The sequence below is a fragment of the Calypte anna genome, chromosome 5A (genome assembly GCF_003957555.1).
Source record: "Calypte anna isolate BGI_N300 chromosome 5A, bCalAnn1_v1.p, whole genome shotgun sequence".
In the NCBI taxonomy this organism is placed as follows: domain Eukaryota; kingdom Metazoa; phylum Chordata; class Aves; order Apodiformes; family Trochilidae; genus Calypte; species Calypte anna.
Genome location: NC_044251.1, coordinates 1,458,917 through 1,475,063, shown reverse-complemented (window position 1 = coordinate 1,475,063; position 16,147 = coordinate 1,458,917). Strand labels below are relative to the sequence as shown.

Sequence of the window (16,147 nt, the reverse complement as noted above, 5' to 3'; positions counted from 1 at the left end):
ACACTCAATCCCTGGTATCCTTACTCTTCTTCTCATGCACAGACCAATGTGGGTAGTACAGTAAATTATTCAGGGACTGGAAAAGAGATGTAGATAGGAGGAACCTTCCTGAAACTGAGAACTGAATAGATGTGTCTCAAAGAATGGGAACTGGCCCAAGACCTGAGTCTCACCTCCTTGGCACTTATCAATGCCCTTGACTGTTGTAGAAGTTTCTTTATTTACATCTCTCTCTCCTTCTGCCTTTCTTTCTCACCCACAGATTACCCTTTGCAATACGGTCAGCAATCTACTCTGGCCATTGCCTTTCCTAAAACATCTTAGCTTGTGCTTTGTCTGAGCTTTAGTTGCTTTGTATATCTTATCTAGTCCTTTGACACAGATAAGTAGCCCTTCCTCAGTGCCGAGTCTTTCTCTGCCTACACACACATTTATTTTCTACTTACTCTTTGATTTTTTTTTACCTGAGCATGAAACTATGAAAAGGATGTTATAGAAAACCCTTTAAAAAGTCAACTTCCCCCTCTGCCAGCTCCACTGATCAGAAGAAATGATCCCACACCATTCTCAGCCTTTTTTTTTTCCTTCTTGCTGGCTTTTCCTCCACATGTTGGCACAAAGAGCGTGAGATCTGTGAGCCCAGGATGCATCCAAGCCTGCCACAAAACACCTGCTGTTTTATTCCATCTCATTCTGTGGGTAAAGGCCAGCTCTGGGGGCAGCTGGTGCTCACAAATTTTGAGCCACTTCAGATATAGGAATTGCATTAGACTTCTGTCTATTGAGATGTGTGTGTGAATAAGTGTACTAGTATAAATGCTCTTCCTTAATTCCTGGAAGAATAAGATACTGTGTCTACATGGAGAAAAACTTCCTCTCCTCTAAAGGAGAAGAGTTTTATGTGGGATTTTGGCATGTGAAACACTGGTTACAGGCAGCTGTGCAGTCAACAGTGACTGAACAGATCTTATGCCCACAAGCACTTTGGCCAGTGACAATCCTAAATAAAGCACATCGTGCAGGGTGTCACTGGCCTAGCTGCAACGTGCAGGTTGGTCCCTCCTATAGGACATGCAGTTAATGAGAGTGCAATCCTGTGCCCTCTTATCACTCTGCTTGCTTGTGTGTCTGACCTGCAAACCCACTTGTGTATGTTATTTCATGGCACCAGCCGGTTGTGCCCAGTTTCATTGCAGATTTTATGATGTGGATAAATCTCAACTGGAAGGACCAGCCAAAGTTGTCTGTGTACTCTAAGCATAATTGGATACCCAGTCTCCAGAGATAAAAAATTAATGTGCTAACCTCAGTGTGCCTCCAAGCTGTCCTCCAGCTCCCCCACACAGTCATCTTTGAAACATTTTTATTTCCATCCAGGCAGGGGGCTGGCCATGAATAAATGACGAGAGTCAGCCCCTCAGTTGGAGAGGAGCTGTTTGTTCCTCTCCACAAGCAGCATCAATTTGAAAAGCTACATCAGGCCTGCTATTTCCCTGCTTTAGTGCTGGTCCTTGCTGGGGCCATGATGGGAGCTACTTCTGAATGCAAGGATTCATCAATACTCACCTTGAGACAAAATGCCCTGCAGCAGGTGCCTTTTCAGTGAAAATATGTACATTACCTTGATTTAACTTCTCATTTGTTTAATCTGTTTGGGGTTTTTCTTTTCTAGAGCTTGTGTTCATAAGGAGAAAAGAGTCTGAGTGTTTAAAAGAAACAGGGGTGACTGCAGAGTTTGGAACTCAAACGTAACAGTTCCACTCAAACCTTGTTTCCAGCTGTAAATTTCTCAGACTTTTGTGCAGGTGTTTTGGGGTGCAAAGGGAAAAAAAGAAAAAAAAAAAACCAACCAAGATCAGTTGGTTAAGAGTTTTGGAATACTGGAGAATCCCAAACTTGTCTATATATAGGAATCCATATGAGACTTTTTGTTGTTTTGTTTGGAGGTTTGGGAGTTTTTTGGTAGTTTGGGGTTTGTTTTTTTGCTGGGTTTGTTGGGTTTTCTACTGCCTGGCCAGGACCTGAATTGTTGTTAGTGCACCTAGTGCTTCTCAGTAGTTTATGGGAAAATATTTCCAATTCTATTATTTTTTTGAAAACCCTGTATTGCTTCAATAACATGTCAGCTCTTGAGACAGAATAGCACCATTTATGTATTTATGTTTCTTTTTTCCCTTTCTCACTATCTCTTTGCTTTTTTCTTTTCTGTGTAGAATTTGAGCCAAATAAAGCTCAAAAGTTTTGACTGAATTTTAACTCGGGTGCTTCTCACAATCCTCTGGTAATTTCCAGTTCTAGAGTCTACAACATGTCACAGGGACCTATTTCATGACATTGGCCACTCTTAACTCAGTACTGAGGGGTGCTGCTGGATGGCCAGCACTATAATCCCTCCTGAGCTGATGAGAACTATGGATTTTGGTGGGCAGAGCCCAAATCTCAGGTGAGGTACCCCTAAAAGTCAAGCAATCTGTATGTTAATGTGTCAGACTCTTTTGTCTGCCTTCCTATTCTGTATGGTCTACTGTTTGCTGTCATGAGGCACTAGATGGTTATGATGATTTATTGTGAGGAGTGAGATTTTGTCCCATGCCTTAGCTGCTCCTGCAGAAGTCCCTACAGGATGACTGCACAGATATTTCTGTGAAGTGCTGCCTAATGGTGCAGGAACGCTGACTGTGTTTTCCCTGCTTCCCCTGCTCACCTCCCAGCTCATGCAGTAGCTGTTCAACTTACAGGCTGTATCAGTCCCTTAAAAGACACAATCAAATGCTCCACTCTCCACATTCAGAGGCTTCCTCTGGCTTCTACAGACTTACCTCCTTCTTGTAGCACTTGTAGCTTGTAGTGCTTCTGGCTTTGCCTCTCCATCAGCAGAGGCTTGGTCTCTTTTGCCAGACGACTTTCAACAAGACAAGAGGGCAGGGTCTCAAGTTGTGCCAGGGGAGGTTTAGGTTGGAGATTAGAAAGAATTTCTTTATGGAGAGAGTGATCAGGCATTGGAATGGGCTGCCCAGGGAAGTAGTGGATTCTCCGTGTCTGGAGATATTTCAAAAGAGCCTGGATGTGGCACTGAGTGCCATGGTCTAGCAACCGCAATGGTGGTTCAAGGGTTGGACTCGATGATCTCTGAGGTCCCTTCCAACCCAGCCAATTCTATGATTCTATGAAAGGCAAACCTGTCAGAGTTGGGAAAAACTCTGCAGCTCTAGCCCCACAGCACCAGCTAACTCCAAGAGGAGATCAAATCCAGGCACTAAGGAGAATTGGCAGTGCTTCTGGCGGGTGGTTTGCAGCAGCTCTCTCAGCAGCATTGCTTGCTTCAACAGCTGCCAGCACAACCTTCCTGGGGCGGTGCAGGGGAGCATGGTGCGGGCAGCCTGAGGTAAGGGGGGGTGTCCCATGGCCCCCTCTAGCCCAACGAGCCAGACACTGGGAACAGAACATCAGCCTTTTCCAGTGCTACAGCCAGGTTCGGCCTTTGGTTGAATACTGTGCCACAGATGTGTCACAACCAACCTCAGCTGCACTTAACAGCCTGCTGGAGGGGCTCTGTGTCATGGGCCCCAGCACGTCCCAGCTTGGGGTTCGTCAGCATGCTAACAACAGAGTAAACAGGCCCAGGGAAACTGGAAATCTCCTCTCATTCAGTTTGGGTTTACATTTTCCCTGGAAAACTGCAATGAACAATCCCTACTCTTAATTGGATCAACAGGAAGCTGAACATGAGCCAGCAGTGTGCCCAGGTGGCCAAGAAGGCCAATGGCATCCTGGGCTGGATCAGGAACAGCGTGGCCAGCAGGTCCAGGGAAGGGATTCTGCCCCTGTGCTCAGCTCTGGTGAGGCCACAGCTTGAGTCCTGTGTCCAGTTCTGGGCCCCTCAGCTCAGGAAGGAGCTTGAGGTGCTGGAGCAGGTCCAGAGAAGAGCAAGGAGGCTGTGAAGGGATCCAGCAGAATTCCTGTGAGGAAGGGCTGAGGGAGCTGGAGGTGTTGAGGCTGGAGAAGAGGAGGCTCAGGGGAGACCTCATCACTCTCTGCAACTCCCTGAAAGGAGGGTGCAGCCGGGTTGCGGACGTCAGTCTCTTTTCCCAGGCAGCTCTCAGTAAGACAAGAGGGCATGGGCTTAAGCTCTGCCAGGGGAGGTTTAGCTTGGATATTAAGAAGAAATTCTTTCCAGAGAGAGTGATCAGGCACTGGAACGGGCTGCTCAGGGAGGTGGTGGATTCTCCACCCCTGGAGGTTTTTAAGAAGAGATTGAATGTGGCACTCAGTGCCATGGTCTGGGAACCACGGTGGTAGTGGATCAAGGGCTGGACTTGATGATCTCAGAGGTCCTTTCCAAGACGGATGATTCTGTGACTATGAATTCACTGGGGAGGAGGCCACAGGAGTAACTGTGTCTATCTCCACCCAGCTGCATCCATGTGAGAGGGGTGTGAGAGAGCAAGAGCCCTGAGTCCATTTCAGCTGTGCTTGGCCTGTTCCTTGCCACATGAGGGCTTATATAGATGTTCTTTTTTATTTTATTGTTCCTTAGCACAGCAGCACCTCCAAAACCTGCTCCTCTGGTGCCCCGTTATTCATTAGACCCCAGCAATACTTGGGCAGAAGTGGTTGTGTGCCCACCCTCCTCTTCCTTCAACAAAAGCCATGCTCCATGTCTCACTTTCCCCTTCTCTTTAAAGTGTTTTCCTTTGTTGTTTTTTTTTATTATTATTCAATTATCACACTGTCATTCTTAAAGCGAGCCTCTCCATCCTCTAGTGTTTCATTTTGAGCAGAAAATGAGGGGAGGTCAGCAGTTCAGTTCCTTAACACTTGAGAGATGAAGCAATACCAGGTGGCAAGGCCGGAGGCAGCCCTGGCAGGCACTCTGGTTGCCATGGAGATGGGCCAGGCCTGCCAGGGATGGGCGCTGGCACCTGGGGAGCAAGAGAAGGCCCATGGGGGCATGGAGGCTCTGGGGTTGGGGGGATTACATGCCAAAAAGTCCTCTAAGGGGCTTGGTGACCGCAGGCTCAAGCTCTTGGCTGGTGTTTTGCTGCACAGGATGCCAAATGTTGGGCCCATGTGCTTTGAGAGCAAGGAAAAAGGTGGTGTCAGAGAGGAAAACCGGGCCCCAAACTCGGACAAAAGAATCTTGTAGATTAAAAAAAAAATAATAAAAATATTAAAAATCCACCCCCTTTTCCTCCATTTGCAAAGGGCATTGACTTGGTTAAGACTCAGGTTCCTCTGGTCTCTATTGTGCCCTGCAAATTTTTATTGCAAATGGAGTAAATGGCCTGATTCAAAGCCTCTTGAATTGAATTGAAAACCTCCAGTGGTGTTTATTGGTTTTGGATCAAGCCCAGAAGAAACAGGTAAGAGCTGGACAAAATGTGCTAGGAAAAATTCCCTTGGGAGTGCCTATGTATCTGACTGTAGACAGTTGACTATAGTAATTTAAATAAATGATGCACAACCCCCTACCCCTACAGCAAGGCACATGGTCTGTTCCTTGTTCTCCACAGCCTTTCCAGTAGTGTGAACATGAGAAAAAATAGGGACAAATGCTACCAAACCTAGATGCACAGCTTAAAACATGGTTAAATATTATGCTGTGTTATCTTCAAGCTGCAGAAACATAGGTGACTGTGATCTGGTACCAAGGAACAGAAAAAAGTTTTCCTTTAAGCACTGCTTTCAGCTCCAAGTATTTAAAGATCATGAACCAAATGATCAAAATAGCTCCAAGTACAAATCAGAAAATTGAAAGAAACTCCCAAAGTTCTTTTTATTAAGGGTTTAGTTTGCATGTATTTAAGGGTCACATTTATAAGCTATTTAAAATATCTGTGTTCTGAGTTTTCTGATTGGAAACACACAAGAATTACTGCTTCTCAACTTGCCTTCTTTTCAAGATACTCTCTGCAGCCATGACAGTTGGAAAACTAAAATTTTTACTGAGCCATATGGACCCAGGATATGATGTAGAAAAGAAATTTCTTGGTATATTTTTCTTGGCATATTAATTTCTTGGTATAATTTTTCTAGAAGGAGCTTTCTTTTGTCATTAAACTGAAACCATAAGGAAGATAACTCCCAGCTTTTCTGATTACTTGGGGAGAGGAAAACAGAAGCTAGAACTCTGTTTAGAATCCCTCACCATCTAAATTAAGAAGGCACAGAAGTTATTTTAAATATGCAAACTCAGTCAATCTAGGTTTTTTTCTACAGAGAAAAGTTACTGTGTGATATCCTCCCAAATTTATTTAATATACAGTACTTACTTTGCAAGAAGACTCCTGTGAATGATGTTACAATATTTAAAGTAGGTCTTGATTTTGCTTAGCTTGATACAGCTTGAAATTAACTTGATTAGGCTAAGAAGAAAGATACATTTCAGAATAAGCACCTACCAAGGTTATTAGGAAATATTGACTTAATTTTCAGCCTGCATCCTGTCTTCACAGGAGTCAGCAACAGAGAAACTTGTTTGAACTGTGGAGATGTTACTGGGTCTCTCCTTAATCCATTTTTTTAAATGTATTTTTAAAAATGGTGTACTCTGGTTTGGGGGCAGGAGTGGATGAAAACGGGGCCTTTGATGAACCTAGAAAGTGACTGAGTTGAAATGGCAAGAGGTGCTAATGTAAATACATCCCCTGTGAGCACACCTGAGCTCAGGCTCTACTCCTCCAAGCTTCTGAGAGCTTTTGATCTGTTGTTGCAGTTTGTAATGTAAAAGGAAATCAGAAGAGTTTTGAGTAAGTTTGGGCAAGACCACAATTAGTTTTCAAGGTTTTGCTTTCAAGCAGTTCCTGATTCTGGGTGAACATATTCTAGACAAAATCCTTGGTTGTGGTCACCCCATTGAAATGATGGAGCTAGCACTGAGCTGCTTCTTTTAAGGTGAGCTATTGTCTAGATAAAGCCAGCATCTTTTACTTTGTGATTAATTTGTGCAAAAAGTGGATATCTAGCTAATTGCTATTCACAGATGTAACACGATCAGGCATTGGAATGGGCTGCCCAGGGAAGTAGTGGATTCTCCGTGTCTGGAGATATTTCCAAAGAGCCTGGATGTGGCACTCAGTGCCATGGGCTGGGAACCACGGAGGGAGTGGATCAAGGGTTGGACTTGATGATCTCTGAGGTCCCTTCCAACCCAGCCAGTTCTATGATTCTATGATCAGTCCTATACAGAGTCACAGAATCACAGAATTGTTACAGTTGGAAAAGACCTCTAAGATCACCATGTCCAACCATCAACATCCCCTCCAATAAAATAAATACAATATATTTATCAATATCTGTTTCACCATGACCACCACAGCATGTCCTGAAGTGCTTCACCTACATGGTTTTTAAATACTTCCTGGGATGGTGATTCCACCACCACCCTGGGCAGTCTGTTCCAACACCTACCAACACATTAGTCCCCAGTAATTTAATTGCTTTCACTTGTTCATCCATTCATATACTTACTTTTTTAAGTTATTATATTGATTGAGGAGTGGGATTGGGGTTGGGCTTCTGGTGCATGATACCCTTCTCATGAATATTGCACATTAAATCCATCTTTACTTTCTTTGTCAATTCCCTCATCATTTGTAAACTACAGAAAAATAGAACTAAAAACTCCAAGGACCTACACACAAAAACTCCTTTGAAAGTCAGAGCTCTGTTTACCATCATCTGGAAATCTCTTTATTCTCAAACCTTCTGTGATTTAGCCTGGGGCTTAATTCACTATACAGTACTGATCAACAAAATAAGCTCAAGTCAGGTTTGATTCTAGTTTTTGCACCTGTTAGAACAAAAAAAAGCATTGAAGAGAATAACACTGCCTGGCTTATTTGGCCCTAGAGATGCATCACTCACGACACCATTGATGTGACTTCAGGAACTTCTCATCTGTATGTGACCTTCCAGGCCTGACATCTCCATCACACACAACTGAGCCAGGGCCATACTTAAGAGTGACAAGCAATAGATTAGCAGATACACAATGACATTAAAAATTAAGTTTGAAGAAAAAAAGAGAAGAGAAGAAAAAGGATGTCATAAAAAACTATGATTATTCTTCTGCCAGCAGTCTAGGAGAATCCCTTCAGCTTCACACACCACAGAAGAATTGGTCAGTACATGTATCCTCACAAAGCCCCCCGTCCTATTTCCAGTTTGACAGTCAGTGGATCTTAAGGTCATAAGTTGCACTGGAGAAATTTAAGTTAGCAAACAGAGATTATTAAATCAATTATACATTTCTGAGTGGTGGTAGTGGTGGAACACCCTCCTGTGTCTGCAGGCTGGACCATCACCTCCATGTATGTTTGTTTTAATGTGTGGCCTCACCACAGAATTTTTGTGTGCTCTTGAACAAACCAGTTCATCCTCTACGTCCAGGTCTTTTAGCTGTAAAATGAAATGCTAGCTCCTCCCCCCAGCTTAATTAGGGCCCAGCAACACTTTGATTAGAGTCAATGGTGAAAGAGGCTTTTGACCTCAGTGAAAGTTTTGCCCTCAGTACTAGGATCTTGGTATCTGTAAGCACTGTAAGAATCTTGGATGCAAGGTGAAGTAATGTAACAAGGAAAAAAACAAACAAAAAAAAAAGACTGAACTTTGAGTTTGCTGAGTTTGCATTGCACATGGCCTGTCTGTAGGTGCAGCACAATATAAAGAAATTACTTAATTTTTTCAGAATGGGGCTGTAGAGGGAAAAATAAATGGTAGGGAGATTTGCTTTTTATATGGAAAATATGTACAAGGAGCCACTTTATGATCATTTTGTTACAGCTCTTAAAATGAGCCAGTGCACGAGGCTTCCACCTGGTTCCTGTTCTTTTTTACTTATTGTGTATGCAGATATTAAATACTTTTGTATTAAACAGGCAAAATGACACCATAAAACTGGGTTCTGTTCTCTGGTTTTGGGAGGACAAGGGATCTGCTGATGAGGACCATTTATTTACTAAACCCATTGCTTAGTAAATACTGTCAGGGACTCAGGAAGATGCAGATGTACTTGCAGCTTTATGGGTTTCTTTGCTTGTTTCTTTTTTCTTCTTCATTTCCCCTTACCTGCAACCTTTCAGCTGCTGGTCTCCAAAAATCTCAGTCAATCAGCAGCTGGAAGTAAATGAATAAGTAGATGCATCCAAACCAGAAAAGCAGATTGAACTTGGAGGAAATTTTAATTTTAAGTGTATGTCTTGGACTGCTACCAGAAGCCCTTTAGAATGTCATTGTTCTTTGGGGGAAATTTGGATGTGGACAAGAAGACCATTAATAAAGGCTGTCGAAACATCTGTTAAAAACATGCAAGTTACAAAATATGCATTTAAGAGAGAATTCTTTCTAGATGGTACAGCTTAAAGATCTTCAGTTTCTAGTTTGCAGAAATCTTCATCAGGTAGGATCAGACCAGGTGTATTACTGGAATTTTTAAGTTAAAAAAGAAGAAACAAAGACCAACCATTCCTCTCACTCCTCTCTCCCTTTCCGAGTTTCTAGTTAGAGTATGCAGGAACGAGAATTTTTCCCTCTCTGGAGAGCAAAGGAGAAAAATGGCAGTTGTGAGGGAGAAAAAAACCACATTGCTGTTCTGCTCAACTGAGAGGAATGCAGGAGACCTCTGCCCTCCTCTCCTTTCTAGGAGTTCTAGGGGAACTGCCTTCTCCTCCACTTCAGACCCACTGTGTGCCTGTTCCTCTTCAGCCATTCCTAGCTGGAAAGTAAAAATACAATTTTACATCTTTCTTTTTTTTTCCTTGGCTGAAAGAGTTTTAAAATCTGCTGATTGGGATATCTGCCCTGGGGTTGACTCTGCACCTGTGCTGGGGTGGTGCTGGCCCTGCTGCCCTCCCCACTCCTCCCAGGGGACATGCAGTCTGCTGCAGGCAAGGTTGACCCTTGGGGAACCACCCACCAATAGCTCTGCCTGTGAATTAATAGTCGTGGACATTAGAACCAACTTCTTCACGAAGGACACCCTGCCACTCTGAGATGTAACACCAAAAACCAGCTACTTGAAACAAACCCAGTTAGGGTACCTAATCCCTCCCCCTTCACCTTCCTGTTGGTATTTGAGCTTGACGGAATATATTTTTTCCTTCCTTTATTTATATATTTTGGGTTAAAGCTTATGACTGCTGTCTGAAAAACCAGGCTTGGCTGAGTGACACTGACAGCTGAGGTTGGATTCTCCATTAGTGATTGTTTCTATGCTTGAACGTCTCACGAAGTCCCCAAACTGTACAGGGGTCTTTGGCTCCAAGTCCTTGTGAGGGACCAGCCAAGCTGGCATTAATAAAGGCAATGGAGAAGTACATTTCAGGCAAAATAGGTGTAAGACAGGATGTACTGGGAATAGAGGTGTTTTATATAGTTCACTTTTTGCTTTCATTGACAAAATTTTGGGAGGGCTCTGGCCTGCAAGCTCCCTGACCTAACATCATATCAGGAACAAGGGGGAAATGTCCCAAACCAGTGCTCTTTAAGTAAAACTGATTTCTAACCCCACTGCAGCCCAGAAAGGACCGGACGGGGTCATCATTCCCAATAACTACTGTGACTTCTGCCTCGGAGGCTCCAACATGAACAAAAAAAGCGGCCGGCCTGAGGAACTTGTATCGTGCTCAGACTGTGGGCGCTCTGGTAGGTGACTCCTTGCATCTTTCTTGTACAAAGGCATTTCTGTGATTTGTTTTTCACTCCTTCTGAAGATTCTGAAGAAGGGCAGCAGGGAGGGGACAGAGGATGAGGTCTTTACCTCCTGCCTGTGTTTGTGGGAAAGGATGACTGGGAATTTTTCTGTCACGAAACGCATTGTTGGATCCATGTTTTAAAGCTAATGGGGTCTTACAAAATAATAAAGTTTGAATGTATTTATTGGCTTCTGTGAACATTGGTACATTGTACTAGTTCTTCAGATGGAAGGAAAAAATTCTGGGACGATGTTATAGAATGGGCTCTGTCTTCAAATGCTGCAATTACAAATATAAATTACTTACAAGATTTATGAAAGTTGCATGACAAGCATTTCCATTGATTACACATTTCATGCATTTCTTCATCCAAAAAAGAAAGAGGGAGGAAATTACAGGGTAGGGATGTGGGTAGCTGTCAAGAATTATCCTCTTACAAGATGACTATTATTAATTTTGTTTAAAGAGGTTTTTATTTCTCTGTTTTCTTCTCTCTTTTAAAATGTAAGCAATTGTGTCTTTCCCATTCTGAGTTGTCTTTATTTCTGGACTGTTGTTTTCTTCCTTCCTTTCTTCCATTTTTGTTTTCCTTTTTTTCTTTCTTTCTCTTTTTTTTGGGGGGGGGGGGAAATTTTATCCCAGCTGAGCAGTTATTTATAGCTTCTGTGGGAGATGATGGTCATAAAGGGATGCGAGATCTTTAACTGCATATTCCAGCTTTGGTGAAAGTTTCCAGTTGTGTTATTTCTGGACAGTGGTAATAGTAGTGGTGATAAGACCATATGGAAAAAGCAAAGAAACATTGAAATCCAGTATTGCTGCTGCTGCTTCTGTACTGTAGTCACTGAAAGATGTCTGCTGCGTTGATGGCTGAAATGCAACCTGGAATGTTCTTGTGCCAAGGGAATGGCCTTTCCATGCTCCCACTGCAATCCATAGTAAGCCTCTTACCACAGTCAGTGGGAGCAGGACTAGACTCTCACTGACAAATTGCCTTCTGCAGTTGGTGTGACCTCTGAAGATATTCTGAAGTGATACTGACTGGTCACCAGAGGACTGATGGAAACCCCTTTGGTTTTCTCCGGGGGCATCGTTACGAGTGCTGTGCAGTCAGGGCCATGGACCTTTTAGTGTATATGTGTTTGCTTCTTAATAACTGAAGGGGGAAGCTCATATGGTCTGTGGTGCCATCTTGGAAGATTATTGTCCTTCCCTTTGATTGTTATAGTTCAATATATATATATATTGGTATATATATATATCTCATTTCAGCATTGTCCTGATACGGCACAGTGAGATGGATCCGTGATTTTTTGCTATTTAAACACTGCTATGGTGATTATATCAAAATGTAACACAAACACATTAATTCCCTTGATTCCTTTAGTGTGATAGAACGAGTAGATGGGCAGGTAATCTGAACTGTGCAAAATCAGTTCCATTAAATGTTATTCTTGTACGAATTCTGACCCACCTGGGTCGTTCACAGGGGTCTGCAATGGTGTGACTGATGTATGATGAAAGTGATTAAGGTACAACCACACACTAATCTGTAAACTAAAACAATGAAACCTCATTGGTGGCTGCCATCTTTCTCTTTCTTTTCCTTATACCGAAAGAGGTGTCATGGAAATTATATTGTTTCTTCCTTTCACAAAGTCAGTGAAATCACATCTCTACAAGGTGGTTCACCTGCCAATTATTTTGTTACATCCATTTCCTTTTTGTGAAGAGGATTTAATTACTTGTGTCTCAAGCAATGCAGTGTACTTGTTATATGGCTGACTCCTCTAGCTGGAGCGAGGACCAAACAGTTGGTTACTTAATACCACCCTACTCTTTCTGAATAATAAAATAGCCATTCCCTAAAATCTCACACTCTCATTTTGCTGGAGCACAAGAGACATCTTTTTCTCTACCTTTCCTGAAGAGGGAATTTGAAGGCTATACTATTAATCACACAACGTGTTTGACTGAGAGAGAAAGCAGACCTCACTTTTGCAGATTTCAGTATCTGACTTCTCTTTTTAGGAGTTTTGTTTTAGTCGTTGTTGCCTCTGTTGATGTCCTGTGTGGAGAATTTCCTGTTCCATGCTGAAAGTTGGATTGACTCACACACATTTGAATTTTTCAGTGTTCCCTAAGACAAGTCACTTCTCAACTCATTTGGTTTAGATCTTGAACTGTATATTATTGGTTTATTTTATTTTACTTTTATTTTTGAAGGAGATGCCACGAAATCGGAATAAAAGCACTTGTTTAGATGACTTAGTCTTCAAAATGTATTTCGTTTTGTCTGCATAAGAGGCTCTTTAGGATCAGGTGAAGGACAGGAATAAAATAATAGTCCAGAGGTTGATGAGTTGGTTACCATTCTGTAGCAGTAAATGTGACAGCTGATGCCAGTCTGAAGGGCAGTCATTGTGCTTACAGCTAACGGTGTCTAATTACTTACACGGTCTAAAAGTCTTTTAAAATTGATCTAAGTAATCACAAGAAAACTTTTTAATGTCTTTGGGAGAGAGGAAAACATGGTTAACCCTTTCGCTGCCATAGCTACGGGCACCTGTGGTGTTTGCAGGTTATTTTTTCTTCCTTTGAAAGAGAACCTGATCCTTTTTTATTTCTCTGACTGCAGCTCTGCGGGCACACACAAGCACACACCTATGAGCTTGATAGCCTGAGTTGTTTAATAATAATGCTGATTAAAAACAAATGATGATGATGATGATGATGATGATAATGATGCCTATTGCTTAACCCATGTGCTGATATATTCATCATACATGTCAGCTCATTTGGGAAGAGAAGGCAGGAGGGACGAAGCAGCGCCAGCACGCACTACGGAGGACTTGTTCGGTTCCACGTCAGAAAGCGACACCTCGACCTTTCATGGCTTTGACGAGGACGATGCAGAAGAGCCTCTCCCAAGCCGAGGAGGTGGCTGTGGTGGCAGCTCTCCCTCTGCAGACAAAAAGGGTGGCTGCTAAAATAACTAAAAAGACACACAAACTCTGAGCGAGTTGCTGTCCTTTTTACTACTAGGATTATTATTACCATTTTTTCCTGATTTTAGGTCCTTTTTATTTTTTTGTTGTTGCTGTTGGTTTTTTCTTTGTTGTCATTTTTGTTGTGGGTTTTTGGTTTCGTTTTGGGGTTTTTTCCTTCTTTTTTTTTTTTTTTTTTTTTTGTGGGGTGTACACTGAAAGCACAAGTGTTTAAAGCTCTTGACAACTACTTTGAAGAGACAGAAGGTTTTGATTTTCCTGTTTTTTTTTTTTTCATTTTAATTTGTTTTCCTCCCACCTCCCCCCTTCTCTTTCTCTCTGGAAACATAAAAGGTGGATTTAATATTTTTTTTTAATAGTGAGCAGAGTTGATTTTCTTGTCTTTTAATATATATATCAGCAAACCACGAAAAATACAGATGGGTTGGAGAGCAGAAAGCAAACCCAAATAGGTTTTTTTAATTATTATTATTTATATATTCTATATATTATTAGAAAAAAAACTACTTTTTAAATAAAAATACACAAAAAAACCCACAAAAAAAAAAAAAAAGCAATGGATGTCTACTTGATTATAGGACTGTTTCTAGAGAACCACTGTGGGCGGACTATCGGAGGACAAGGAAACCCTTGATGTGATGGCTTCTCCATTTTGAGATTTTGCACTTACTGTAGAATGTGGAGTTTGGCTCCTGCACACCTGCTACGCTTGTCTTTAACATCCTGAAAATACAAGCAACACCACTGAAGACCACGACCTTGGGGAACACATTTCCATCCCTCCTTTGGACACCTTTACACTCTCTTCCTCCCTGCACCCCTCCATGTCTTCCTCACTCCGTTCTAGTTTTGGTTTGGTTTTTTTTTTCTTTTCCTTCACCTTTCACCTCATGGACAGCTATTTCCGAGCACAGGGATGGAATATGAATGGCAAGTCATAGACATCAAAGACAAAACAGAAGGAGGAGCAGAATCATGGAAGAAATGGCATGGAAAAATACCTCACCTGTACTTTTCTTTCCATTTAAAGTTTTTGATTCGCAGCATTTTTTTTCCTGTTTCACCCAGTTTTTTTTTTTTCTCACTGTGGTGTCTGGTGAGACACTTGGTTTGCTTTTCAATATCTTCTCTTGAAATAAACCAAAGCAATACTCAGTAAAGCTCCAAGGGCAATGGAGAAGAGAGGGACTCCCTTTCCGGCGACTTTCCCAGAAAGGAGGAAGAGTGCAGCAGGATTTGAAAGGTATGTCTGAGCTGAAATGTCTTTCACTCAATTGTGATATCTCTGTGCCCTGGATTTTCAGCAGAGCCTTGCCTGAGCTTTGTTGTGGGAGGAAGTCCTGTGGACTTCATTCTGTTATGAGTCTGCGCCACGTTCAGACCCCTGGTGAAGTTAAGTGGAAGTTCTGTGGGAGTGGAATCAGCCTCGTGTACAGTCAGGAGTGATTCCAAAGGAGTCAGTCTGTAGGTTTTCTGTCCTAATGCAGGAAAATAGTCTCCCTGGAGGGGAGGATGAGGATATCTTATCCTTCTGAGGATATCTTATCCTTCTAAGGATATATTTTTACTGATACAGAGAATGCCAAACAAGGTGAAATCACAACCTCACTTAAATTGGAGGCAAAATAGACATTTATCTGGGCAGTACCCAACCCTTTAACTGGAGGTGTGTGGTTTTGACACCAGAATGAAAATCTCAACCTTGCAATGGAAACTTTGGATAAATAATGTCCTAGTGCACCAGTGAAGCCTGTCCAAATGAGTTCTGTTTCTCCTGTTTCTTTTGCTAGGGTAGAGCAATACTATCTGTAAGAGTTCTTTCAACCCTTTTTTGCCCTCTATAAACCTTAAAAAAAACCAGAAAGGATGCAGTCTCTGTCTTTTTATATCATTCCCTTTAAACATGGATTAAACAGTGGCCAGGTTCTTCTTTTGGGCACAGAGGCATAGATCCAGAATACATGCTACTGATGTCTAGGTGACATTAATGATCTGCCTTCAGAATGGTGTTACACAATGTTGTGAAATACCTCTGTGTGTTTATACTGTTCCATTCTGGGGCATTACAGAGCCATGTACACCTGCTAGGAGAAAGCTTTGTTTAAGCTTCCCCCATATTAATAATCATTTTCTGTTTCTATTCTGTTCCTGCTGGTGTATTATAATCAAGTGTTAAATCAATGATATTTTGACTTGTCAAGGAGGAGTGTACTTTAACTGAGAAAAACATCAGTTCCTTCCACAACTAGTCCTTATTTCTCCCTTCTTTCTCTTAAGATAAATTTCTAGTATTTTGCCATTCTTCCATATTTACTAAAAGGTGAAAATTCAGGTGGTTTCCAGGGGTGAGGCACAGACATAAAGGCATCTGCTTTTACAAAATTCCTGAGTTAGGACTTACTTAGCATATTTTTATCATTTTTTTAGATATGTGTGTGTGCCTAT

General features: G+C 42.1%; 1 protein-coding gene across 2 annotated transcripts in view; it reads left to right on the top strand.

Moving 5' to 3' along the window:
* The window catches only part of DPF3 (double PHD fingers 3), a 144,653-nt gene extending 130,919 nt beyond the window's left edge, over positions 1–13,734 (top strand). For both annotated transcript variants that reach the window (XM_030452551.1, XM_030452550.1), the window contains 2 exons: positions 10,516–10,644; positions 13,488–13,734. In XM_030452551.1, coding sequence (XP_030308411.1) covers positions 10,516–10,644; positions 13,488–13,684 — 326 coding nt within the window. In that variant the 3' untranslated portion in view covers positions 13,685–13,734. The remainder of the gene's footprint in view (positions 1–10,515; positions 10,645–13,487) is intronic.
* Positions 13,735–16,147: the final 2,413 nt, after the last annotated feature.